This window comes from Rhinolophus ferrumequinum, chromosome 12, assembly GCF_004115265.2.
Source record: "Rhinolophus ferrumequinum isolate MPI-CBG mRhiFer1 chromosome 12, mRhiFer1_v1.p, whole genome shotgun sequence".
Classification (NCBI taxonomy): domain Eukaryota; kingdom Metazoa; phylum Chordata; class Mammalia; order Chiroptera; family Rhinolophidae; genus Rhinolophus; species Rhinolophus ferrumequinum.
In genome coordinates this window covers 56,825,557-56,851,455 of record NC_046295.1, presented here as the reverse complement: position 1 = coordinate 56,851,455, position 25,899 = coordinate 56,825,557, and the positions used below count along the sequence as shown (strand labels likewise).

Genomic DNA, 25,899 nt, shown 5'->3' with positions numbered 1-25,899 from the left:
CTCAGTAAACAGAGCAGTCTATTTGTACTATACTCCTCAACACCCCGCTTCCCATCCTTCGATATGGTCCTAGGGATTAGTCACTAAGCTGGGAGCCTTGTGATCCTACCAAGCTTCCTGTCATCCAGTGGAAGAGCTGTGGTGCCAAACACCTTCTCTTCTCCCACATGTTCCAATCTGCGCATGACTTCCAAGATCAGCCCCTTATCCTCAAAGCTGTTTTCACTTTTAATACATTTTATCATATCACTCCCGTTCCACAAGTTAGAAACCGGAAACACAAGGAAAGCTAAGGGATTTGCCCGAAGTTAGTCACATGGATAAATAAAGGAATGAGGGTCTCTGATTTCAGAGACCAGTGGTCTCTGAACTGTACCTCACTGGCTGCAAATATATGCAAAAATTAAAAGATATGGTCTCCTCCTTCAAAGAATTCACAGCCTGTAATCACAGTCTACAATCTGTAGGTTGGATCATTTGTACATTTTGACAATGGACACTGATGGAATGAACAATGGGACAGATTTCAGAGGTTCTGGTCCTGAGGAGGCATTTTTGCATGGGGAGGGCTTTTTCTGTCTTTTGGAAGAGTGGTTTGCTAACTGGGCTATGGATTAGCATCTGTTAAAAATACAGATCCTAGAACCTTACCCAGACCTAGCAAGTCAAAATCTCTGGGTGCAAGGCTCAGGAGTCTTCAAGAGACTCTTCAGGCAAATCTTAAACGCACACTGCTCTGAAGATGGATATTTGGAACTCAACTTCTTAGAAGCCACCCAAAAGGCAGCTAAGAGACTAAAGCAAGGTCCAGCTGGGCCCCTGTACTCAGAATGCCTCTGGGATGCCCTTTCCCCCATCCTCGCTGGCTTCACATCCCCCATGGCTGAGCTTGGAATGCCTCTGGGATGCCTGGTCCAGGTTCCGGCTCCTTATCTTAGAAGATCACCTTGTAGATGCTAGCTAATTACAAACTCTATTGCTTAGCATTTTCCCAGGTTACTACCCCACCGTTCTCGACGGACCGCTGGTGCCACAAGAGATACGATGACAGAGAGATGGGCATCATGAAAGGAGAACAGACCTCTGGGATGTCATGCAGCCTCTGGGAGAAGGCCCTGATTTTCCCTGAAATACCCCCAACCGGTCTGAAAATGTTAAGGCCGTTTTTTGGAGGTGTTAATCCGATGCCTTCTCAGACCACCGGTGCCCTGATAGTAAACGCTTATTCTATGGCCCAACTCCTGTGTTGATCTATTGGCTGAGCAGCGCAGGCAGCACGAGCCCCGGATTCATTTGGCCTCCAGTTACAAGACCACTGACGTAGAGGAGGAGATTCAGAAGGAACTGAAGCAAAGGAGACGAGAGTCAAGGGAAAAGTCTTTACAACCAGAGCCCAGAGCCCTGTGATGAAATATGAGACTCCATTATGAAACACTTGCACTGATACGTGCACCCGCGGGACTGAGCCTCTCCCCTGGCCCCGTGACAGCAAATGCTGGTAGCGCTGTCACTTGGGGCTTCAAAAGGAGCTGCTGACAGTTTCTGTGGAAACAATTTGAACTTTGCACAGAAAGCTGGATTGTTTTGAGGGCAAGTGTCCGGGTGCTGCTAGTTGTCTCAACAAGCCATCCTGCTCCAGACTGCTTCCTGCCGCGGAATTCAGCGTAAGTGTTTGGGCAATCGGGACTGTCATGGCCTCGCAGAGAAAGGCTGCTTCCTGATTTCAGTGGCAGAGCATCTGGGAAGGCTGCTTTCATTTTGCTGTGTGTGTTTCATCCCGGCAGGTAGCACAGTTCTCTGAGAGACGAGCAATTACCATCTCTGGTGGTTTATTGCTCAGAAACTCTTGGCTATAAAAGTCAGAGTCCAGCTAGCGAATTTATGGAGAGATTGTTTCTTGACTCAAGAATTTTTTTCTAGGATTTATTGCTTGGAAGGAGGGGGAGGAAGCTCTTGTGATGTTTTGAAGAAAGAAAAGCAACAGGCTCCAAAAGGGAATGGAATTTTCGTGTGTTGATTTAGTAAATTTTAATTTCTATGGGTGACCTTCGCTCTCGATTATTCTGTTTCCTGCCTGCTGATATGTTGGTGTGTTGACAGTTCTTAGCTGCCCTTCCTCCTAAAAGGTCAAATTTTCCCAAGGGCATTGGCTTGATCCCCTTCACCCTGGCAGTCCCGAGGTCTGGAACCTGCTCAACAATGTAGCTTTCAGCTTTCAGCCCCTATCAGGTTGCATCCATATTGCGGAGGGCTCCATGTCCAACCACAACAAGGCCAACTGAGGCAGCTGAGTTCTGGTTTCTTGCCCTCTGATGGCTTCATTTCCTTGGTTTCATTGACAAAGTGTGGTGTGCAGAGTCTTCCTTCTGTTGCAAAGACATGAGGAAGCCTAGAAATTTTATTCCATTGGATTTTGAGGAGTCTCCCATCTTCAGAAGTAGCCTATAAAATTTATTTGGGCTTCCATTCTTCTTCATACTCTCTCAGAAATTTGACTAGTTTTTTTCCATTTATCATTTATTTTTTCATTTAATTTCGCAAACACAGAGTAATTAAGTGCCAGGCACTATTCTAGGAATTGAGGAATAGACTGTTGAACAAGGTAGAATTCCTGCCCTTGAGGAATGATTTATAATCTAGAGTAGTGTTGTCCAATAGAATATTTTACGATGATGGAAATGTTCTATATTTACGTTGTCCAAGGCAGTCGCCACTAGTTACCTGTGTTTACTGAGCAATTAAAATGTGGTTAGTCTGACTGAAGAACTAAATTTTTAATTGTATTTATTTTTAAGGAATTGAAATTTATTTAGCTACATGTGGCTAAGACATACAGATTCAGTGGGTAAAGAAATAATGAGCCCCTTTTAAATGCAGACAGTTTATTACTTATGTAGATAGTAAAGGCAAAAGAAGCTGAAGGTGCCAGCTCTCTGGGTCTTTGTCTCACACGCTAAAAGGATGACACTGAAACAAAATGGAGCTGATGACTTTGACACAGTTGTGATATACTGTGTTGCTGAGAAGCCAACTCTAGACTGCAGCAAAATGGCCATAGAGCCTACAGCTCTGCCCCAAAGGGGTGTGGGAGTGAGCTAGAAGGTCTATGCCTCTTTGGAACCAGGGAGGTGGATGGGAAAATTACCCTGTGGCAACCTCCCCGGCCCCTCCCCTCCCCCTCCTCCAGAGAGGGAGAGACATAAGAAAACAGTCTTGTGAAGCCTCCTCTGAAGATTGCATGTCTTGGAATGTTCCTGGGCATTCCACCGAGATTTTAGGTCATACGGTCGTTCAAGCTTTGCCTATGGACACATGGCAGAGCCAGTCCCCTGCAAAGGGTCTTAAGTGCTAGGCTAAAGGATATAAACTTTACCCTTAAATGAAGCTGGCAGCCATGATTCAATAATTGCTTGCTATTAGAGGAAAACAGGGGATTGAGGGAAGGATATAATTTTAATAGCCATTTCAAATAATCAGGTCCCTTACTTGTCAAGTGATTGTGGTATGTGATTTTCTTTTCAAGTTTCCTGGCGCTATTGCTCCCTTTTTAAATTGTGTACTAAAGATTATGCACAGTGTAACAGGACATGTTGTATTACCAAGTAATAGAAACTCCACTGATCAGAAGCTTCATTGTGAAGACCGTCGTCCTTTGTGAAATGCTTCAGAAGACGGCAATTCCTAATAACTTATCTTAAGAGATTTGTCCCTAGTTGTTCAATCCTATTCTCCCATTACATTTATTCTAAAAAAAAAAAACAATCACCTTATTGGACCATAGACATATTTGTAAAATGAAAATGCTTACTAAAATATAAAAGAGTGGCATGATCAGTAACAAAATGAGAAAAAAAACCTAAAAAACAGTAATTTTTATTACAACGCTCTTCTTACACTGTCCATACTTTGCAATGTTTACAGCAATGGCAAAGTGTCGGGGTACAGCTGAGTTGCAGTGTGTAAAAATTCATTTTTTAGAATGCAAAGTTTCCTCTGATTTTTTATTATATCAGTAGAGTTTGTTTGCTCCCTTAACTCATTCCACCAAACATAAGGGAAGTTTGGAATAAGTAATTCAGGAAGAAGAGGCAAACATTATGAGTCTACCATCTTCCTCTCCATGCAATAGAGTGCTCCCTAACCAACAGCCTCCCCTATCTTTCGTCTAAAACTGAGAATAGACTCAACCAATTGCACATGGTCCTTTTGCAAACTGCCTTGTGAGGATGAAAGACCAGTAAAGAAGTCACTGAAAAGGTTGCTCAGCATCACCCATCCTTGCATGCACTAGCATCACATGACACTTGAAGTTCAAAAATTGTTTCTTTTTTCCCAATTAAGAGCTCTGGTGGAAACCCTAGTGACATATTGCAGAGCTGCAGGGCTCCACAGAACCCCAGTTGAGGATCCCTAGTATATCGGTACAAAGTCTGTGTGTGTGTGTGTGTGTGTGTGTGTGTGTGTGTCTGTGTGTGTGTGCGCGCACAGCCACACGTATGTTGTAGGCATTTTAATCCTAGACTTTTCTTGTTTCCACTGAATTGGTAACGGAGTATTATATAAGGAACAGATGACACATGGGCCTGATAAGTCTGAGGTCTGTTAGGCTTACAATCAGTTTTTGAAAAGGCAATTTGTCAAACTGCTTTGGATCCCTACCAAATCATCATGAGGTTACGCTTTGCCTTGTCAACTTGTGACAGAAGATGACTTCATTTAGCCCAAGGGCAGTGATGATAGATTTACTTACCACCTCATCGCCCCTTTCTAGTCTTTGGTCAGGAAACCTAAGATGCCATTCACAAGCACACACTACTGACTGATCAAGTGGTCTCTCTCTCTATGTCTCTGTGTCTGTGTGTCTCTCTCTTTTTGTTTGTTGCATGGTTTTGTTTATGTCAAAACTACATCCACCTGGGAGAACTCCTGCTTCTTCTAGGAAGCTTCACTGTAATCTCATCTCTTGCATATAACTTGGTGTAAATGGCAAAAAAAAAAAAAAATAGACATAGGATAATAATGTCTATTATGGGGAATTTATGACAAGTCAGAATCAATAAATGAACACATTCAATAGGAACTCCAGAAAAATTGGAGACAAAACATCAAGCATTCAATAGTCAGCTGAGTGCCAAAACAAAATTCTAGCTCTAAGATAGATTCTCTCCCAGACTGAAGTCTTCTGAAACCTACCTTCTTTCCTATTATACGTGTTTACATAACCCCAGACCTTCTAAATGAGCTACTCTTTCTTCAGGGGTTTCTTAGGATAAGAACAACCACATTTCTCTCTGTCTCTGTCTCTCCTCACACTCCCACACTCCACCCCAAGTCTGGCTTCCTGTGATGATCTGGACATAGCTTCTGAACCTTGTGGATTCAGCCACATACAAAGAGTCCAGGACCAGGAACAGGGTGAGGCAAGAGAGGCTCTCAGGGTCCAAACTTTCAGGACTTCAGGGGCTTGGCATGCCAGAAAATTTTGCTACCTAGGTATGTTTTGGCCTCACCTTTAATCCTGACCCTGATAGAGTGACTAGTGATTTCTGAGATCCATTTCTAGATTGGCAAGTGGAGAAGAACATCCTTGCCACATCTTGAATCACATATGCAGCCATGATCCAATCAGCGATGGCCCCAGGGTGGAGGTCACATGGTATAAACAGCTGCGGAGTGTCTACCTCTGGGCTTCTGTGGGTAATTTCCAGATAAAGAGGAGCAATGATTTGGGAAGAAACCCCTAGTATTTTATATTACAAAAGCTTTAGATAAGTGGAGTATTTTTATTATACTTTTTGTGCTCTTTTTTTTCTGCCAGTTATAAATCTCGTAATACCTAAGCATGTACCTTGTATGATTTACTACATGAGTATCAATAGGATCCCTAAAGTTTTAGCATAAAGTTGCTGCCCTTGAAAAGCCTGCTGTCCACTTGGGAGGAGCAGACCAGATGCAGGATGCATGCTGGACAGTGGGAATGGCAAGCAATTCAAAGGAATTCAACTTGAAAATAAAATAGGTATTGAGTCAATACATTGTATGGAAGTTTTAAGAAGGAGAATGATAACAAGAAGAGTTGGGAAAGGATTTGTAAAACTGGGGAAATCCATGATCCCTTGTTAATTATCTCTTCTAGGGGAACAAAGGAAACAGCAGATACAGAGGCTTACAGCAAGGATCAGACCCAAAATTACCTACAGAGCACCAACATGTCGCATGGGACATGGGATTTAAAAAAATATATATTATGTGTCTTATTTCCCTAACATGAGTGAAAGACCCATGAAGTTTCAACTGATGTCACTTTCTTCTGTCAAGAACTTTCCCAGTATTAAGGAAAAACAGTCACAATCATTCAATTAATTCTAAATTATTCCATTGATCATGAATTTAAGTTTACATAAAAATGGTCAGTGATGCTGGCTTTTGATGGGGGAATCGGGTTGGGAGGAAGTGTGGCCTTTGCAGAAAATGAGTTTTTTAAAGTAAGTGCAAAAAAGGCATTTTCCCCTTGATCCCTCCAAAGACTCTTTCTACAGTGAAGAATTAGACACTAAGAGCTTCCTTTCTGTCCCTGCACTGCCAGAGCCAGTTTATTTTCTTGAAAGCTTTTCTACTCACAGATCTAAACCCCAAAGCCTTTATTTTGTATTCTTCCATACAAAAATTAAGGATCCCTTGAAGACTCAAGCTTTTTGAGGGGACATCTATAACTACAATTTGTGTGAAGATTTGTTGAAAAAAATGGTACATACCTATGTCAAAGTCTCATATGAGAATTTTTTTTTTAGAGCTAAATTTTGGAAAGGCTTCACTTTTTCCTTTCCCCTGAGGAATTGGTAACTTTTTCTGTGAGAATAGTTAGAACAAGGGAACTGACCAGGTTGCCTTTTTTCCTTTGGCTATCACTAATTCAGTACCAAACTTACAGGCCACAAAATGCTCTACTTTTTATGCTCCAGGTTTTCTTTGACCAATGCCTCTGATTTTAGCTCATATTTTCCTAGATCCTATTTTATCTTTATTGTACTCTGTATCTGCTTTTCTGTAAATAGGTTCAAATCTTCTGTGGAATGAGGTATAGGAGAAAGGAGGGAAGGAAGGAGAGAAAGAAAGAAGGGAGGGAGGAAGGAAAGAAGGAAAGATAAAAAGAAAACACCCAAATTTTCCTCATAATTGAGCAGAGGAAGAAATGGCTGATCAAATGTATATTACAGTCTCTTTATTACAAACACTTTGACATTTATCACTCTATTGGAAAGGCATAAAAGCAGAGACAAGATCATCAAGTTTTATTTTCCCTTGAAAAGAACAAATAATAAGGAACTGTGAAAAGAGATGGAAGTCAGTCTTACAAAGGCAGGGAGGGATTAGAGATTAAAAAAAAATAAACACCACCACAATATAGTTCTTGTTTATGTAACTGTACCCCAGGTAAGTGTGAGGGCTGAAAGCAGCACTAATCCTTCCTATAAGCCCTTTATCATACATCACCCCTTCGAGTCCTAACAAACACCCTGTGAAATTGGTCACATGAGTATTATCTCAACTGAGGAATTAAAGTTCAATTTACTCAAAAACCACAAAACTGAGATTTACTGCATTGTTATAATGGATAAGACAGGAGACGGCGTCAGAACTAGCCTGAATTTCCCGATCTACTGTTAATTATTTATGAGACTTTGATCGTATCACTTAACCTGTTTCCTCCTAAGTAAACTGAGAATAACGAGTACTATCTGCATGTCTTCTCCCTCCTCCAAATGTTCTGCATACTTTGCACTGTCGTAAAAGTCCAACTTGGCAAGACCTAAGGTAAGCCTTGTTTAGACCTTCTCCTTGGAATTTAAGTCTCTAACTCAAAATCTCCTCATCCACTGCAGGACCGGAAATACCACCGGCTCTCTTTGCCAATTGCTAATGTTGCAGCTGACAGCTACCCCTGCAAGTGCCCTTGCAGATGAACCAGTGCACATCCGAGTGACAGGCCTGCCCCCGTTGCAGATGGTGATCCTTACGGCATCTCTGAAGGATGAGAAGGGAAAACTGTTCCGGTCCAAAGCCTTCTATAGGTCTAATGAAGCTGGTGAATTGGACCTGAAGCAGGCTCCTTCGTTTGGAGGCGACTACATGGGGGTCCATCCAATGGGCCTCTTTTGGTCTCTGAAGCCTGAGAGGACTTTTGGGAGGCTGCTTAAGAGAGATGTGATGAACAGCCCCTTTTTGGTCACTCTGGACCTATACGACTCAGTTGGCTTACAAGATTTAGCCACGATCGAGCCCAGGGTCAGCCAGGTGGTGCAGCGCTGGTTTTCCCACCCTGAGACACAGCGGGTACAGATCCGAGAAGGCCGCGTGCGAGGAGCCCTTTTTCTCCCTCCAGGTGAAACTAATCTTGGGTGGTACAGAAAACATTGTTGATGGAAGTAAAAACTAAAACAAATGGCATCACATTTTTGGAGAACTAGTATTTCCCGCAATATATTACAACTAGCATGCCATTGTGTGTTTGTGTGTGAAGGTGGAATTCATTTTGCTAGGCCTCTACCTTCATGGCTGTCTACTTGACCCTCTTTTCACTCTTTCTGATCCCATTCTCTTCTCTCTTTGTTGTTGTCAGGGGAAGGCCCTTTCCCAGGAATCATTGATTTGTTTGGGGGCATCGGCGGTCTAGTTGAATTTCGAGCCAGTCTTTTGGCTGCTCATGGCTTTGCAGTGCTGGCATTAGCATATTTTGCCTATGAAGACCTGCCCAAACATCTGGCGGATGTGGACCTGGAATATTTTGAAGAAGCTGCCAACTTGCTACTAGCTCATCCCAAGGTATTAAAAAATTTTACTTTGCAACATTATAGCAAAAGACAAAAAGAATCACAAACGTCTATTCTGCCTATTTTACCAGTCTGTTTAGATTTTTTACATTTTACAGTTAAAATGGGAATGTTAATACTTGCCTTGTGGGATTGTGGGGTTGATTAGAGATCAGCTTTGTGCTTACTGGCACAAAGAAGCCTATAAAAAAAGGTGGATATGTTATGGTTATTTTCAAGTGGAAAAAAGCCAAGACTTCTTACATTTAAAGCGCTTGTCATTTATTCACAAGTGGCTCTTCATTGTTTTATCAGCCACTAATCTCAAATCACGAATTTTCTGGCTTGACATGTTTTCAAACTTCAGTGATTATCTCAGCATGGGTAAGGCTAGAGTAAGTCACACAAAAGAGACCTGAGACTAAGAACAATGCAGAAGTTCGATGTTAGAACTAGGCCGTGAGATCAGAGCAGGATTACCTGCAAAACTGACTTGGCTGTACCATCCGATTAGCTGAATTAGCTCTTTAGTTATTTTCAAATCTAGAAGCAGAAGTAAGCTTTAAAGTGAGGGTTCAATGTCAGGAGGTAGCCTAGGGAAAGGAATGTTGAAAAGAAACGTCATTTTAGAACTCTTTGTCAAGTGTCGTTGTACTATCCCAAGTGTGGTCCAAGGCTTCGGCATCACCTGGGAGCATTTGAATGCAGACTCTCAGGCCCCATCTCTGAATCAGCATCTGCATTTTAACAAGATCCCCAGGTGATTTGTATGCACATTCAAGTCTGGTAAGGACTGGAATAGGATATCTCATAACTCAGCTTTTTTCTAGGAATTAAATATCAGATGATTTATGATTTAGTTCTCCTTAGGAGGTCCCAAAGTACTGATATTTGTGGTAATGACTAAAAGAAGAAACATAGGAATAAATATCACATGGCCAGGTGTCAAAGTTGACATTCTATTAAGTTGAACCATATAAACTTAATATTCTAGTTAAAAAATGTTCACATTTCTTGTTATGGTTCAACCTAACAGTGGTAACATAATCGTACCAGCTAACATTAAATGACTATTTGTTAGACTCTATGCTAAGTACTTCATATGCACTATCTCATTTAATGCTCATGATAACCCTGAGAAGTAAGTACTATTGACATCATCCTCATTTTTCAGATGCGATAGCCTACTCAGATGAAGTAATGTGCCCAAACTACATCGCCAGTAAATGACAGAGCCTTTCTGGCAATGTCTGCTCCAAATCTTGAGTCATCCTGACTCCCTGACTTGTATCCTTTTCTCCTAGGAGAGCCTTGAGTCTTTTTAAGGTGAGAGAAGACATGTTTCCTGTTGGAGAATTTTCAGTGTCACCATCTGTTGTGCAGGAGACCCTGCTCGCCGCACCATTTGTCGTGTGGGGTGGCCTGCGGGGTCTCTGATCCCGCTCCCCACATAAGAACGCAGGATATGGCTAGGCCAAAAAGGAACACCCACGGAGCCATAGATAGGGGAGTCATACCACTATAATCTCACTGGAGGCTGGATCCACATGACCCGCAACCTGCTGTCCGCTTCTCTGTCTGCCAACCACCCGACTTGCTAACTGCAATCCGCGCTTGCTAGCTCAGCCACCATCTTCTTGCTAGCCCCCATTTGCTGCTAGCGTAGCCACGGCAGTTATATTAGTGACCAATGGCTCACTGGTTACAGCTGACAGCCAACTAGCCACAGCTGATGGCCATCCAATCACAGTCGATGGCCATTTACTACCTGAGCCAGCACCTTTCCACGTGAGGCCCAGAGCCTGGAAACTGCACTCCTGGCTCTGTCCCCACAGGAATGAAATCCCATTTAAATGTTTTCAAGTTAATTTTATTTTAATTTCAAATTTAACTGTTTATGACGTTGTCTGAGAATAAAGGGCAATTGCCAAAATTCAATTTGGATTTAGATTCAGCAGAAGAGGTTCAATTCCCCCTCGGACCCTTCATACTGTTACAACCTTGAGCGAGACTTAAACTTCCTGAATCTGTTTTCTTGGAAGAACTAACTGAGACAATATGTGTAAAGCACTTGGCCTAGGGTCCAGCATATAGTAAACTCTCAATAAATCCACGTGTCATCTTTGCCCATCTGGTGTCTTCCCTCTCCCTTTCCCCACTCCTCAACCAATCCCAAAGCATTTTAGGTTCTACTCTTGAATCTTTCTCAATACATCACACCCTCTTTATCCCCCCTGCCACAGTTTGAGTTTGTTTTCTCGTCATTGCTCACCTGTGATACTGCAGGTGTGTATTAACCAGTTTCCTACCTCCAGTTACAGCCCTCCTCTCTCACTCCCCCATTAGTTCCTCATGTGGATGGTTCCCAAATGTGGAAGCACATTGGATTTCCTAGGAAGTATTTTATAGTATCAAACTCTTGGGCCCACTCAGCCCTATTGAAGTAGAAACTTGAAGAACTGGATCTCAGAAAACTTTAATTTAAAAAGGGTTTTTTTTCAGTTGATTCTCATGACAGAAAGGTGCTGGGAATACAATTGTGAGCAAAATAAACACACCAGGTTGCTATGTCTTTGCTGTTGTCTGTCCAGAATGCTCTTCCTTTCCTCTCTCAGACTTTCCTCTCTGTGACCTACTACTTTTCCTGTTGGACTGGGTACTGAAATTCAGCTGTTGGTAGAACCCAAGTCTTTCCTTGTTACACGCCCCCAGTGCTTTCAGGATTTGCCTTTGGATTAATGGATGTGCAAATCCTTTGTCAAATGCTATTTAGATATGAATTACACTAACATAATATTTGAAAAAACCCAGGAAACCTCTTTTGCTAGCTGGAGAGAAAAATTTGATATTTCAGAAAGCTTATCTGGCTCTGCTCTTGTAAAATTGAATGTTGCTGGTGCATTAGATTCTTTTATAGAATTCTGCCTTTGATGAAGTTTTTATTTCTATTGTTTCACTTGATCTTCATAACAACCCTGCAAAGTAGGTAATATTATCACCCCCATAAGACAATAAGGCTCAGAGAGGGTAAGTAGGTAGTGTTCTCAGTCACAGAAGCTGGTCAACTCGAGTGGCAGGACTCCCACCTACCGTTTTCTGACTGTCCATCATACTAGTGTATGGCCTGTATGGCAGCTCCTTCTCAGAGTATGTCCTGTAACCAGTTCCCTTTGTTTTGTGCTTCAGATCCGAAAGCTGGGAATTGGAGTGATCTCTGTGAGCAAAGGTGCAGAGTTCGCGCTGGCCATGGCCTGCTTCCTGAGGCAGGTGGTAGCCATTGTCTGCATCAATGGACCCAATGCCGTCTGTGATTTTCCGCTCAGGTACAGGGATCTGGTTATGACACCCATCCAGTCATTTCTGGAACGCATTCAGATTGATGTTTCAGGGGCTGTGCGCTTCCGCCACTGCAGGGGGGACCCTCGGGATAAACGGAATCAGCAGAGCGTATATCCTATTGAAAAGGCCCAGGGTCAGATCCTCTTCATTGTAGGAGAGAATGACGAATCCATCAATAGCAAAGAATATGCTGAACAGGCACTGGACCAGCTGCAGAGTCATGGGAGAAGCAATGGAAGGATGCTGGTCTACCCTGGGGCAGGCCACCTCATAGAGCCCCCCTATTTGCCTCTGTGCTATGCTTCCTGGAACCCCCACCTCTTTAACGTACCCCTGCTCTGGGGAGGAGATCCTGTTGCGCACGCCGCGGCCCAGGAGCATGCCTGGGGAGAGATCCAGAAATTCTTCAGGCAACACCTCATTCAGACCAGCAGCAAACTCTAAGCAAAGGCTAAGGGTGATGATGAGGTAGGGAGACAAAAAACAAGGATAAAGCGGGGATGTAGCAGGGGCTCTTCTGATTTCTCTATTTTCAGTCATCTTGAATGCACTGGAAGGACCAAGGCATAGTTAGTTGCATTTCAACTGTTTCTGACCAATTTGTATGTACTTTGGATTTTTGTAAATTGAATTACAAAAGTTTATATGCATCAGGATGCATTGCTATTTCAGAATTATGATACCCTTGCAAACTGAATAATCTTTTGTACCCCAGTTAGGAATACCAATGAGCCAGGTATTGCCAATCTAGATAAATTCCCTGGAATTTTGAAGCTACTTGTGGAAATACATTTTCTGTTTAAACTATTTTGAGTTGAGTTTCTGACACTTGACATGAAAATTTCCAATGTCATCATCAAGTGTAATGTTTGCTATAGATTGCCAGTACTTTAATTTTTTTAAATAGTGATGCTTCTTTTTATTCCTAAAATATATATTTTTTACAGTTTTAATCAGGAATGGGATTGAATTTAATCAAGTGCCTTTGTAGCATTTATTGAAATTAAATGAGTTAATATACTTAAAGCTCTTAGAACAGTATATCTATATGAGTTAGCTATTATGATTTTCCTAATGTTTTCCTCCTTCCTGTTAATGTGGTGATTTACATTCATTAGTGAACTAATTTTGCTTATTCATCTAATTTTAATAGATGAATTTCTCACATCGACTAATTCAGATTTTATAATTTATTGTGGAGCCAACCAGATCATTTATATTTTCTCAGAATTTCCCCCATATTTCCTGGAACAAGTTTTTCTCTTATAATATTTCATGTATTCCACGTTGTTTATTTGCGTGGTTTCTCTTTTTCCTCTCAGTCTGACTTGCCAAATATTTGCCTATTTTATTGATCTTTTCCAAGAACAGCTTTTGGTTTGTTTACCGGTCAAATCTATTTTTTTCTGATTTATCAATTTCTGTTTCTTTAAAATAAATTCATTCCTTCTGCCATTTTTTGTGTTTATTTTTCTGGCTTCGTGAAATGCAGCACTCTCATTTTGTTAATTTCTAAATAGTTTCTAATTTACTTTCTTCTTCCTTCTTAAGCCCAAGAGTAATTTTACCAAAGCACAGAGTATCATCCTATAGGTATCTTGCTGGTTATAAGAAAGAGGGGGGAGGAACGATGTCACTTTGCAATGGAGGGGCCAGACTGTCACCATCTGAACCCAACTGATCAAACTCAGCATCTCTAAAAATGGTCAATTTGATACAATGTGCTTCATGACGAGATGTAATGTGGAATGCCCAGCACTACTTAGAACAGCTTTTAATAACAATTAAACTTGAACCTAATCAAGCCTATAGATCAAATGTCTTATTAATATAGTGGCTAGAGAACAGGTTAAATGGCACTTACAAGGAGACAGTCAAATAAATCCAGAGTGTGAGACATTCTATGATGTGATCTCTTCTCTTCACAAGTTAATTACCAACTTACCTGGTCTTGTTGGTAAGTTAGTCGCATGAAAAATGTGAAATTTTTTATTTTGTGGATTCCGCCCCCTCCATAGGAGTGAGCTGGAGGGCTATTCAGAATTAAAAGAGACTTAAGAGACATATCAACCAAATGCTCTGTGTGGGTCTGGTTTGAACAAAGTAACTGTAAAAACACATTTCTGAGACAGTGAGAGAAGTTTGAATATGGACTAGATATCAAATTATACTAAAAGTTGTTATCTTGTTAGGTGGTATAATGGTATTGTGGTTATATAAAAAGTCACTATTTAGAGATGAATACTGACATATTTAGAGGTAAAGGGTCACAGTATCTGGGAATTGTTTTAAAGTACTACAGGAATGTGGGAAATGTCAACAATTAGTACATCTACATGACAGGTATAGTGAGGTTCATTTGTTTTCTCTACTTTTATGTGTGTTTGCAATTTTTTTATAATAAAAAGTTAAAAAAATAAGATATATAATCAATACATTTACCTTTCTGCCCCTGAAGAACTTTAGCGTATACTACATCTTTTCCTCCAGGATGCTCCCCATTAATTTCAGATTGATTTTTTGTTTTATAATCAATAATTATTGAACATGACTGTGCTTTAATAATTTCTTTGCTCACTGTTTCTTACAACCTGTCTTTTTAATTCTTGGCTTTGTCATCCATTTGGCCATTTTTCCAAAGTAAAAACTCAAGCTATTATTTTAAAAGATTTATGTTCATCTGTCTATATTTTGCTCTCCCTGTTTAATTGTAATTTTTATACATACAGAATTTGAAGTTAACAATTATTTTCCTTCAGGACTTTGGTCTTAGTTTTATTTTGGCATCCATGGGTTGCCAGTGAGAAGACTGGCACTTTGTGGAGTTTTTTTCCTCTTTTTCTGAAAGCTTTTTACAATTTCCTCTTTGTTCTTAGTGTTCTGAGATTCCATCATGATATGAGCAGGGGTGGGTTTATTATTATGATTTCATTTTGTACGGTACTCTCAGGGCCCAAACCGTATCACATGTTCGTGTCCAAAGCAATCACAGGCATGGGGAATAAGACTATCATAACAACTTAGACAACCAAGGTTTACCCATGGTCATAGAGATGGGCCAAGCATCCATTGAGAACATGACCATTTGGTGGACGGTGAACAAAAATGAGATCCATTATTACCAAGGGGTATAGAGGTGCCAATCATCACAATCTGCCCTACCTGCTTTTCCTATTTCCCCTAATTAATTTCATAACAAATGAAAAAAAAAGGGGGGTGCTTTTCTGGTTTCAGACACATTTCACTTGTTTTCTATAACCTGTGGACAAAGATTACTCCTGAATTGACCTGCCCAGACATTTTGATTCTCCAAGCTGTCGTCTCTGCCCTTGTATCCTTTCGCTGACTGCAATATGTAGAACACTTCTCATTTTCCTATTTATGTGTATATATGAGTTCCAGTGACTTTTACCCTATCGTATGCCCTTTCTAGGGTGGTTAGACAGTCTATCTCAAAGACAACAGTCTCTGTGCCTTTGAATACACAAATAATGTATAATGCTGGACTTGGCAGCATCCCCGTCTCTGGATTTTCTTTAAGCATCGCCACTCTACTGTTTCACTGTTATGTTTTAACCGTGGCTGGGTATTTCTCTCTCATTCTTTGTATGTGCTTTTCACAGATTTCTGCTTCTGGCAGAAAGTTTCATTGGTTACAAAATCTCTGCTGTATATACTCTTGGTTGTCTACCTTCCCTCCTTTCTAATAATACCCGATTGGGTCCCTATGCTTTGGCAATTCTAGACTTACTCCATCCCCGACAGGTGAGTGCTCATTGGTGTAGACCAGTCACGGTGGTCATTTTTCCTTATCCAGCAATTAGTGTCGGCATGGACATGGGACATAGTTCTGGCAAACGAGATGTCAGAGATATCTGAAGAGAATGGAGATTGTCTGAAAGGGACATTTTGGAAATGTCACCTATTTTGCCACCTATTTTGCAGGAATACAGACACAGAAATACTTATTGAGTGTTTACTGTATACTAGAAACTCTGCTAAAAGGTTTCCGTGAGTTACCTGACTTAATTCTCACATCATCTTTATGGTATACCTTCTCTAATCAATGCCCTCACTTTAACAGCCGAAGCTCTATGAGGCTGGGTGTTCAAATTGCATTGTAATTCAGCCAGTCACAAGATAAGATTCTAAGTTTGATTTTTAGCAATTTCAGCCCTGTGGCTACAGGAGATAAGGATATCCTTCAGCACACATAAAAGTTTCAGGTCACTTATGGGGCGCATAAGCTGGGAATTCAAATTCCTCAGTTCATCCTTTTCTTTCTCCACTTTGTCCAGTGACATTAGGAGCAAGCAACTAGCTGATTTCATTATATTTGTTAGTTTACCAACCACTCTCAGTACCAAAATCTGTATTAGGGTTTTCCAAAGAAACAGACCCAAGAGAATGTGTATATATATATATATATATATATATATATATATATATATAGAGAGAGAGAGAGAGAGAGAGAGAGAGAGAGAGAGAGAGAGAGGAAGAGAAATTTATTATAAGGAATTGGCTCACATAATTATAAAGGCTGAGAAAGGCCAAGATTTGCAATTGGCAAGCTGGAACCCAGGAGAGCTGATGGTGTAATTCTAGTATAAGTGTGAAGGCCTAAGAACCATGCGAGCCAATAGTGTAACTTCCAGTCTGAAAGCTGGCAGGCCCAAGATCCAAGAAGAGCCAATGTTTTAATCTGAGTCCGAAGGCAGGAAAAGACCAATGTTTTAGCTCAAACATCCAGGCAGGAGGAGTTCCTTCTTACATGAAGGAAGGTCAGCCTTTTCGTCCCATTCAGCTTTCAACTGATTAGATGTGGCTCACGCACATGAGGGAGGACAATCTGCCTTACTCAATCTACTGATTCAAAAGTTAATCTCATCCAAAATACCCTCACAGACATGCTCAGAATAATGTTTGACCAAATGTCTGGGCACCCGGTGGCTCAGTCAAGTTGACACATAAAATTAACCATCACAGCATAAAGAGTCACTAAATTATTTCCATTTTACAGATGTGTTAATTAAGCCTTGGATAGCTTAACTTACCTAAACTCACATAAGTAGAGATGAACTTACAATAGGAATGAATTTATAGTCTTCTTCCAAGACTCATGTAACTATTACTTCACCTACCTGATGGCAGTATTTACCCAAGTTGCTGTAGCTTTAGTCTGTTACATTATGCCTTCCACTGTAATTGAAGCTGAATGTGGTAAGCATCCTTATAATTTCTCAGTTTGATTAGCTCAGCATATAAAAGACAGACTTTAGTAGTAAAAAAAAAAGTGTTATGTAAAGCCTTTTAATAATAGTAAAAGACAGACTTTTTTCTAGTCCAAAAACACAGGGCTTTTGCAAATACTTTGACATTATTACACTTACACAGAGATAAAGCAGACCAAGCAGAGGTGTGTTCTCGCCTTAGTGAGAAAGATTCAGTGTATGTCCAGCATTGCCCTGAATGAGAAAAACTGGGACAAAGAAGAAGAAAACTCACCAACAGAGGAAAACCAGAGAAAAGTCATCTTGACCATGGGACCATGGCTGTGTAGTAAGCTTTGCCCATAGCTTATTGAAATATCCATATACACTATTGGACTTTTAGGGATTTCATGCTCTCACCAAGCAACACTTTAACTAATAAAGTGGTTTTCTAGACAGTGCAGTTACAAGATGGGGTATGGGTAAAGGATGCCAAATTTTGGACACCAGAGAGTGATGATTCCACCATTAGTTAATGTTTTTTCAGTTTAGTTTTTTAGCCTATGGTGTGTTAGCGATAACATTTTAAAAGGTATTTACATGCATTTCTCTTTGCATTTCCTTGCTCCTTCCCACCCTTCTGGTTCTATCTACTTGCCTTGAGGGAGGTTTAGGATTATTAAAATAATGTAAGGCGAAAGAAAGAGTTAATGTCCTCAAAAGGGATTGAGTTTACCCTAGAGAGACTGGTTTACTGGAAGAGATACAATTACACTTAATTGTCAAGTTAAGATTTAGTTTTTCCCTCTACTCAGTGGGATAGAGAGGCTCGTTAGAAAGTTTAGATTGGTTTTGAAAATATTTATGCAGAGAAATGGGTTGATTTTTTTTTTTTTTAAATCCTGCTACAGTAAGTAAGTAAGAGGCTGCCAGAAAGGAACTGGTTTCAGGCCTGCAAGACTGAGAGGTCCAGACCTGGCATGTGGTGACTTCCATCCTGAGAATTCTACCTTAATGATCAGGTAGAATCAGACCATATCCTCCTTGCTTTCACATCTCTCTCCCTACCAGATGTGGTAAAGTCACCATAAAAGCTATGGAAATATGGTGGAGGTGATGATGATGTTAGTGATAATTTTGTCCTCAGTCACCAGGAAAAGCATCAGAGAGGATATGGCATTTGAACTGCATGTCAAAATTAAGTGTTTTCTTTTGCTGTTCCTAGAACAAAGACGCTATGACAATAAGAAGGAATAAGTCTGATGTAGAGATTCACTTCCAAGAATCCTATAAGAATACATATTAGGGTCATTTGGTTTACCATTTAATAAGGAAGTTTTTATTTTTTTAAGAATTAGACTCCAGCTTCCTGCCAATGAGGGTGAAAGTTATGACTGTAGATGTGGTACATGTTCACCAAAATCAGTGATTTATCTCGCAGTGGGAGATTAATGAAAACATATCCAGTGGATCTTGGTAGGATTGACTTTATCAAATGTATAAAAATCTATTTTTAAGGTGGTCAAAAAACTCAAAATCATTCTAATGGTAAGTTTATTCACAACCGGTGACTACGATTGAGTCCATTAGCCCAGATGTGGACCTCACTGGGCCCAAGACCCCGAACCATAGAAAGCCTCCCAGACAACAGGCAGCTGGAGTAGAGGAGCCCCTGTCTGTCTTCACACTTACCCCTGGGGCTGCTGAAGAACAGAAGAGAAGAAATACTCAAATGAGGGGACTACCTGACGACGTGGTTCCTACAAAGGCAAAAACTCTGTTGGCTACAAAGAGGGATAATGAGAAGGGGACAGAACTATTTTGTGCAGAATTATGTATGATGAGTCTCTCCGACTGCAGTGAGCCTGGGTTTATTCAATTCTGAAATACTGCAGAACATCATGTGAAAGTCAAAAAAAAAATTGCTTTACAGGATGATTCAATGGAGATAAGACTTTATGTAACATGTTGATGTAAGAAACCTTCAAACCTGTAAAGAATTTTTATAAGAGTTCACTTGAGCCAAACTGACGACATGTGCCAGGGAGGAGGATCTCAAATACTCCAGAGAATAACAGTTCACATGTTCATAACTGCTGAGTGCAGATTCCTCACCCTTATTATTCCTGTATCTAAAATATACTTATCTTTCAGCTATCTTTAGGTCCCATTCAAATTCTCTTTATTTTCAAATGAGTCAAGTCTCCCTCAGCTTAAATTAGGAGGATTTCTGGAATCCATCTATTTGACACACTTTAACAGTTTGCTCTGTGTCAGGCCCTGTTTTAGGCACTAAATCAAAGAAATGAAAGATGTCATGGGGTGGCCAATTAGATCAGTTGGTTAGAGCGTGATGCTGATAATACCACCGTTGCCAGTTTGATCTCCGCATGGGCCATTGTGAGCTGTGCCCTCCTTAAAAAAAAAAAAAAAAAAAAAAAAAAAGTCATAGATATTCTCAGAGGCTAACAGTCTCATGAGGTTGTTTATGTCAACTCACTTTATTAGCCTTCCTTTTGTTTCTTTCCACTTTCTTCTCACAGTAAGTCAGACTTCTCAGGCTACTCTGGGCTTTCCTTAAAAAGAGGAAGAAAAGCTCATTGCAGAATTTATTCTTTCTGAGGCTAAGTGACCACTTGTTCTATTTAGACAGAGAGCTTTGTTCTTGGTGGAAGGTCTGTGAGGAGTCCCTAGCCCTAAGACGTGAATCTCAAGTGGTAGGCTTGAAAGATCAAGGTCAGACCCATGAAGTGACTTGTGGCTAATTAGGGGCAACACTAAGTTTGCCAAGGCATAATGGAGGGACACAGACTGGCTCAGGGAACCGAGGGATGTGAGCCCAGGGACGCCCCTTAGTTCCAAGTGCCCCAGTGTGGTGTCCTGTGGAGCATGACTCGGTCATGTACCAATACCCACCAAGCCCAAGGCCAGAAAATTGGGTTCTATGGCTAGAGATCTTGGAACACTCTGAATAGGTCCATCCAGATCAAAACCAGAGAGAAGAATAGAAGGATAACACTCATGTTGCCAACCTGACTTAAGTTCTTGGAAATACCATCTGGGAGTCAGACATTTAAATGGACTCTCATTGTGACAAGCAATGGGTAATGTAAAATTAATATAGCATGACAGCCTTTTCCAGAATGTCTTATTATGAACAATGAAATAGATTTGAGCTCTCATTGCTGTTACCAAAAAATCTTAAAATATGTTTAGAAAATGAATCACTCTGAAATTGGACAACATTACACTTAGGTAGCTTATATAAGATTGGAGAACCCAAAGCTTTCAAATTATTTCTTCTCATAAGCGGAATACATCCTTCTCATGATGTGCTTTTTTTCACTTACACCATCCTCTGAACCATCTAAGTAGATACATCACATTGAAAAGCCTTTGAAATGATGTGGACTTGGCTCGAAGGCATCTTGATGTATTGGAAAGAGAGGAATCTGGAGTCAGACAGACCTAGATTCTAATATTGGTGCTAATACGTACAGCCTCGGTTAGGATTTCTCTCAGCAGGCGTGGAACTGAAAAGTATAAATATTTATTGAGTCCCTTCATTGTGACTCTTCAAATACTTTTGCCCAGTGAATAAAGCTTAAAACAAAGGACATGAGCCAGAATACATTTTTGTGATAACGTTTTTCCTTCTCTTTAGAAAAAAAATATGTACAAAAAAAGGTAAGAAGAGCCAAAACGGAAGTGTCAAGAAAACATTCGAATAGGTACAGACAAGGGAGATCCTCTCGTAAAGGAGTTACACAGCAGTTATTACCATGCTAGAAAAATGAGATGCAGTGAAAATTCTAGAACAATTGAAAGCCACAAAGTCAGGCTCTTGCTCTGGGCTCTGGGTTGTAGATGCTCTGATATGCTTTCTGTAAAATAATACTGTGCAAACTGTAAAATATTCATTTTCATATAAAGTCCATACAATATGATATACAAAACTGTCGAGTTGATGTGGGAGGCTGGTGCTGGCTGCTGTTTGGAAAGACGTCTGCAGTGTCACCATAATTCCAGGAAGATCTTGAGTTTCTTAGATGGGAGAGACCATTATTTAAAAAAGAATCATAATAACCCCAACACTCCTCAAATCCAGAATTTTCTGCCAATTGTTTGTGTAACTAGGAGACTTCATTAATATGTTACTTTAACTTAGAATGCAACAACATGTTAAGAGATCAGAACACAAAGTTCTTTTTGAAAGTATTATTTCTTTCTGTACAAATTGATTTTGAGATTTACCATTAACCAACATAGTCCTCTCTGCAACTCAAAAGTTAACTTTCATTAATATTAAAAAATTCTGGAGGAGGCAGAAACTGTGGTAATAAAAGGTTAAAGTGAACTGTTATATTTTTTTAATCTCTGTGTCTATAAAACTGAGAAAAGAAGGTTTGTGTACAAATATCACAAAACATCAATCATTGAATAAATGTGGTTCTTCAATGCACACTTGAACAAGAAGAAAATTTTGTTGGTTTAAAATTCTCGCATAAATATATTAAAGCTGAACAGAAAAAAAAGTCAGGGCAAGCTACATCACTTCCTTATACAAAAAATGTACAAAACATCAGCCTCTAACTAGATAAACATAATACTTGTCTTCACAGTTTGACATCAAGTAACTGTGTGTCTTGAAGTATTGAATTGGAGGGTGATAAAAAAAACAGCTTGTGACACATCAGCCATCTCAGGTAACTTCGGTCATGGAGGCAGAGTGATTCTGCAAACATAAGCAGATCAAATCTTAGAGTTGGGTTCACTGACTTATGCACACACTCACTTTTTCTTGAATATCCCTTGCTTTCTTGTCTCCTCGAGTTTGCACAGGCTGTTCCCTCTTTCTGATATGTTCTTCCAAGGCCCCTCAAGTTGTTACCTCTTCTGTTAAATCTTCCCTGATTTTTCAGCCTAAATCAGATTATTTCTTCACCTGAATTCGTTCTGTATATAATTCTGTCTTATATTTACTCATCTCTATTCTAATATGAACATTTAGGATCTCAAAGTAAATTTAGCTGTATCCCACATCTTTTTAAAAGTGATGTTTTTAATGTTGAACAGTTCTAATTTTTGAAAAAATTCCTTATGAATTATTCTTTGAATCATGAGTCATATAGAAGTGAGTTTAATATTTTCAAATGTATAGGTTTTTTTTTTAAGTATCTTTGAACTTTTTATAGAGAATGTGGTCTGTGTGATATAGATTCTTAAAAATTCCTTGAGTCTTACTTTATAGTCATGTAGGTGTCTATTTTCATAATGTTTCATGTGTTTTGAGAAGCATTGTATATAATGCACATTAGATCAACCTTATTAATCATCTAATGTCTTTACTATATTTTTTAATTTCTTATTAGAGAAGTGTGTTAAGATCTCATACTATGATTGCAGCTTTGTCCATTTTTCCTTGTAATTCTATCAATTTTTGTTTATATGGCTTTTTTTATATATAACCTCTATCTCTTTTGTTTATATAACTTATATATATAGTTGACCTTTGAACAACATGGGTTTGAACTGTGTGGGTCTGTGTACTTATGAGCAGATTTTTAAAAATAAATACTGTAAATGTATTTTCTCTTCCTTTATAATTTTCTTAATAACATTTTCTTTTCTCTAGATTACTTTATTGTAAGCATACAGTATATAATACACATAACATACAAAATATGTGTTAATTGGCTGTATGTTATTGGTAAGGCTTAGGTTTCTGGTCAACAGTAGGCTACCAGTTAGGGTTTTGGGGGAGTCAAAAGTTATACGTGGATTTTCGACTGCGTGTGGTGGTCAGCTCCCCAACACCAGTGTTGTTCAAGGGTCAACTGTATAACCTCCACCTTTTGCAGTCCAAGTCTTTCTCTTTTGTTTGAATTTAAAAACCCTAGTCCATGGAATTGGCAAATATCTTAAGAAACTTTGGCTATAGATCTACTTAATTATTACAGTTTTCCTGATTCCTATTGGTTTTTAGGACACTAGAGATTTACATTACATTCCTGAAAGCTCAACTATGCATTTTAGAAACTAAGTCTTTTGTATTTTTTAAGATACTTCTATCTGCCATATTTGTGAAAATGAAGGTTTGATGCATTTCTTGCCATAATGTGAAAAATAACTTCTCCTTTTATGCAAAAATTTTTACTTTTATGTTTTTTGAAAAGAAATTTGGTCAATATTTTGGTCATTTATATGTTTATAAGATTTCACTTACGAGTAAGAGGTAAAGATAAAGTAATTCAACATCCTCAGCTAATTAAATGGAAGACTTTGGGCAGATTTCTTTAACTCTCCAAGTCTTTTTTTTTTTTTTCTATTTATAATATGAAGTCTATGATATCACTAGTTTCTCACGAAGGGGGCCATATTCCTCTGGGAATATTTTCTTAAATATCATATTTTTCACCCCAGAATTGCTGAATCAGAATCTCCTAAAGTCCAAGGCATGTGGGTCTCAGCATAGATCGGATTCTGGTGTGTGTGTGTGTGTGTGTGTGTGTGTGTGTGTGTGTGTGTGTGTGTGTGTGTGTGTGTGTATTAAAGGAAAAAGATATCTTGTTTCCCCCCTGCCTGGAGACCCAGGGAAACTTTATATACAATTGTTTCATCTCTAATTTCTTTGTTAATCTAAATTGCACTTGACAAGGACACAAATTGCTCTACACTCAGCAATCTTGATTGCTCAGGTGAATGTAGACGTGGCGATGCCATATGTGGCTGAGCTGAAGCTGGTGTCTTCAGGATCACAGTAACTCGGTGCCATCCTAAAAGGGGGTCTCTGTGAGATCACTGTAACTCTACAGGGCCACAAAATAATGCTTTGGAAATTCGACCATTTTTGTTTCGTTTGCATCCTATAATTATTTCTTTTTGGTTTCTCTTTAGTACTTGGGAAAGATTTTAGAAAAATGCACCATGTTTCAATCAGCCCTGCTAAGGGGAATCACAGAAGGCACATATGCAAATTTCAGTTGAAGTTTTAGAGAGGAAAAAGAACACTGTAGCTCTGGGGGCTGCCAGTGGCAAAGGGGAAAGAAGGTCTCAGGGGGAAGGGATGGAGGGTGACTCGTTCCCTCCCCATCCAGACAGTATCCTCCGTGAGGTATTTTGAACAGCGGGATGCATTTCATGTACGTGAATGTGTGCTCTGAAGAGAGGTTCACTTCTCTCAGATCCCCGAGGTCCTCTTCTGGAGTAGATGACCCTATCCCAGAAATGACAAAAGAGCGGCTTCTGACAGAAACCACTGCTGTTGGAGTTGCACAGGGAGCTCTTGCCCACGGGGAAAATACAGGGCATATTTATTTTGGAAGAACTGTAGCTCAGGTCAAATTCACCAGTCTGTGCAGCTCAATTCAAACACACTATCCCCTATGGCATGTTTCTATATTCAGTGCTGAGAGCTGCAGATTTCAGAATGGAATTCCCCTTGAATGAAACATCAGGTCATACGGTGCAGCAAGCAGGGCCTTCAGAAATAGATGGGCTTGTGTTTCCATTTGGACTGGGTGACCCTGGGCATGCACCTTAAAGTCTTCATGACTTCCTTATTTCATCTATAAAATACAATAATAACGCCAATTGCAGGATTATTGTGAGATTGAACGTGATGGCTCGTAATAAATGCTAACTTACATTTCTTGACCAATGAATAAAGGGTATAGTCTCCTAACTAACCCATGTGGAAATATTTGACACTAAAAACAGGTGCTTGGTTACCTGACTCTTCCACAATTGGTATGGAAGACATCACTTGAGAGGTAATAGTTTCCACTCAGCTTCCTGTAGCTTCGTTTTGACTATGTAGCCTACAAACGTCCTGTTATTGTGTCTCATAAATTTCTAATTTACATGGAGGTTCAGATAGTGACTATGGTCTGATTTTAGGTTCTTGGTTTTGACTAAAGTGTCTAGTTCAGATTTTGGTTCTGGCTTGCGTCTGTCTTTCCATCAAACATTGATTTCCCACTTAGTGAATGCCAAGAAATATGGAGAGTAAGTAAGACGTGGCTCAGATCCTCAAAGATCTCTAAGTCCTTGTGGGAGGCGGATATGACAGGGCGCTATTGGCACTGTGAGGGGCAATCGCATGAGGGTCCCTGAGGGTCCTTTGGCCCAAGCTTGGTACTCAGGAAATTCCTCAAATTATATCTAGATGAGGTGATCTATATGGATACAAAGACATATGAACAAATTTAAAAGAAGTTCCACTAGTGCTTGTAGTGAACAAGAAATATATATTTTCAAAGAATTTGTCATCTATCTTGTGAATCGTGGTTTTTGAAACCCTGTGTGGGGCTTTATTTTTCAATGTAAGTGTAACCCCCCATAATATGGCCTGGATGCCTCTTGGCCTGGTCAGCTATTCATGGTTCTGAGGGAGAAGAGAGAAGGAAATCTAGAGAAGGCTTCAGACAGAGGATAATGCGTGAGCCGTGCTGGGCAGAAGGACAGGGTGAAAAGGGGTGTGTCCTAAGACCAGGATGTTTGGGGTGAAGTAAATAGCATTTACAAGGACACAGAGGCTG

The 25,899-nt window shown here is 39.9% G+C and overlaps 2 protein-coding genes across 5 annotated transcripts in view; one reads left to right on the top strand and one right to left on the bottom strand.

Moving 5' to 3' along the window:
* The first annotated feature begins 1,385 nt into the window (after positions 1-1,385).
* On the top strand, positions 1,386-13,602 carry BAAT (bile acid-CoA:amino acid N-acyltransferase). The gene is made up of 4 exons (XM_033123940.1): positions 1,386-1,664; positions 7,884-8,383; positions 8,621-8,823; positions 11,997-13,602. The coding sequence occupies exons 2-4, from the start codon at positions 7,921-7,923 to the stop codon at positions 12,591-12,593; spliced, it is 1,263 nt and encodes a 420-aa protein (XP_032979831.1). The 5' UTR covers positions 1,386-1,664; positions 7,884-7,920; the 3' UTR covers positions 12,594-13,602.
* Positions 13,603-18,396: 4,794 nt separating this feature from the next.
* PLPPR1 (phospholipid phosphatase related 1) overlaps positions 18,397-25,899 on the bottom strand; it is a 216,765-nt gene continuing 209,262 nt past the window's right edge. For 2 of the 4 annotated variants that reach the window (XM_033123630.1, XM_033123629.1), the window contains exon 7: positions 18,397-22,094. In XM_033123630.1, coding sequence (XP_032979521.1) covers positions 22,062-22,094 — 33 coding nt within the window. In that variant the 3' untranslated portion in view covers positions 18,397-22,061. The remainder of the gene's footprint in view (positions 22,095-25,899) is intronic. The other 2 variants (XM_033123628.1, XM_033123627.1) reach the window with 1 other exon arrangement.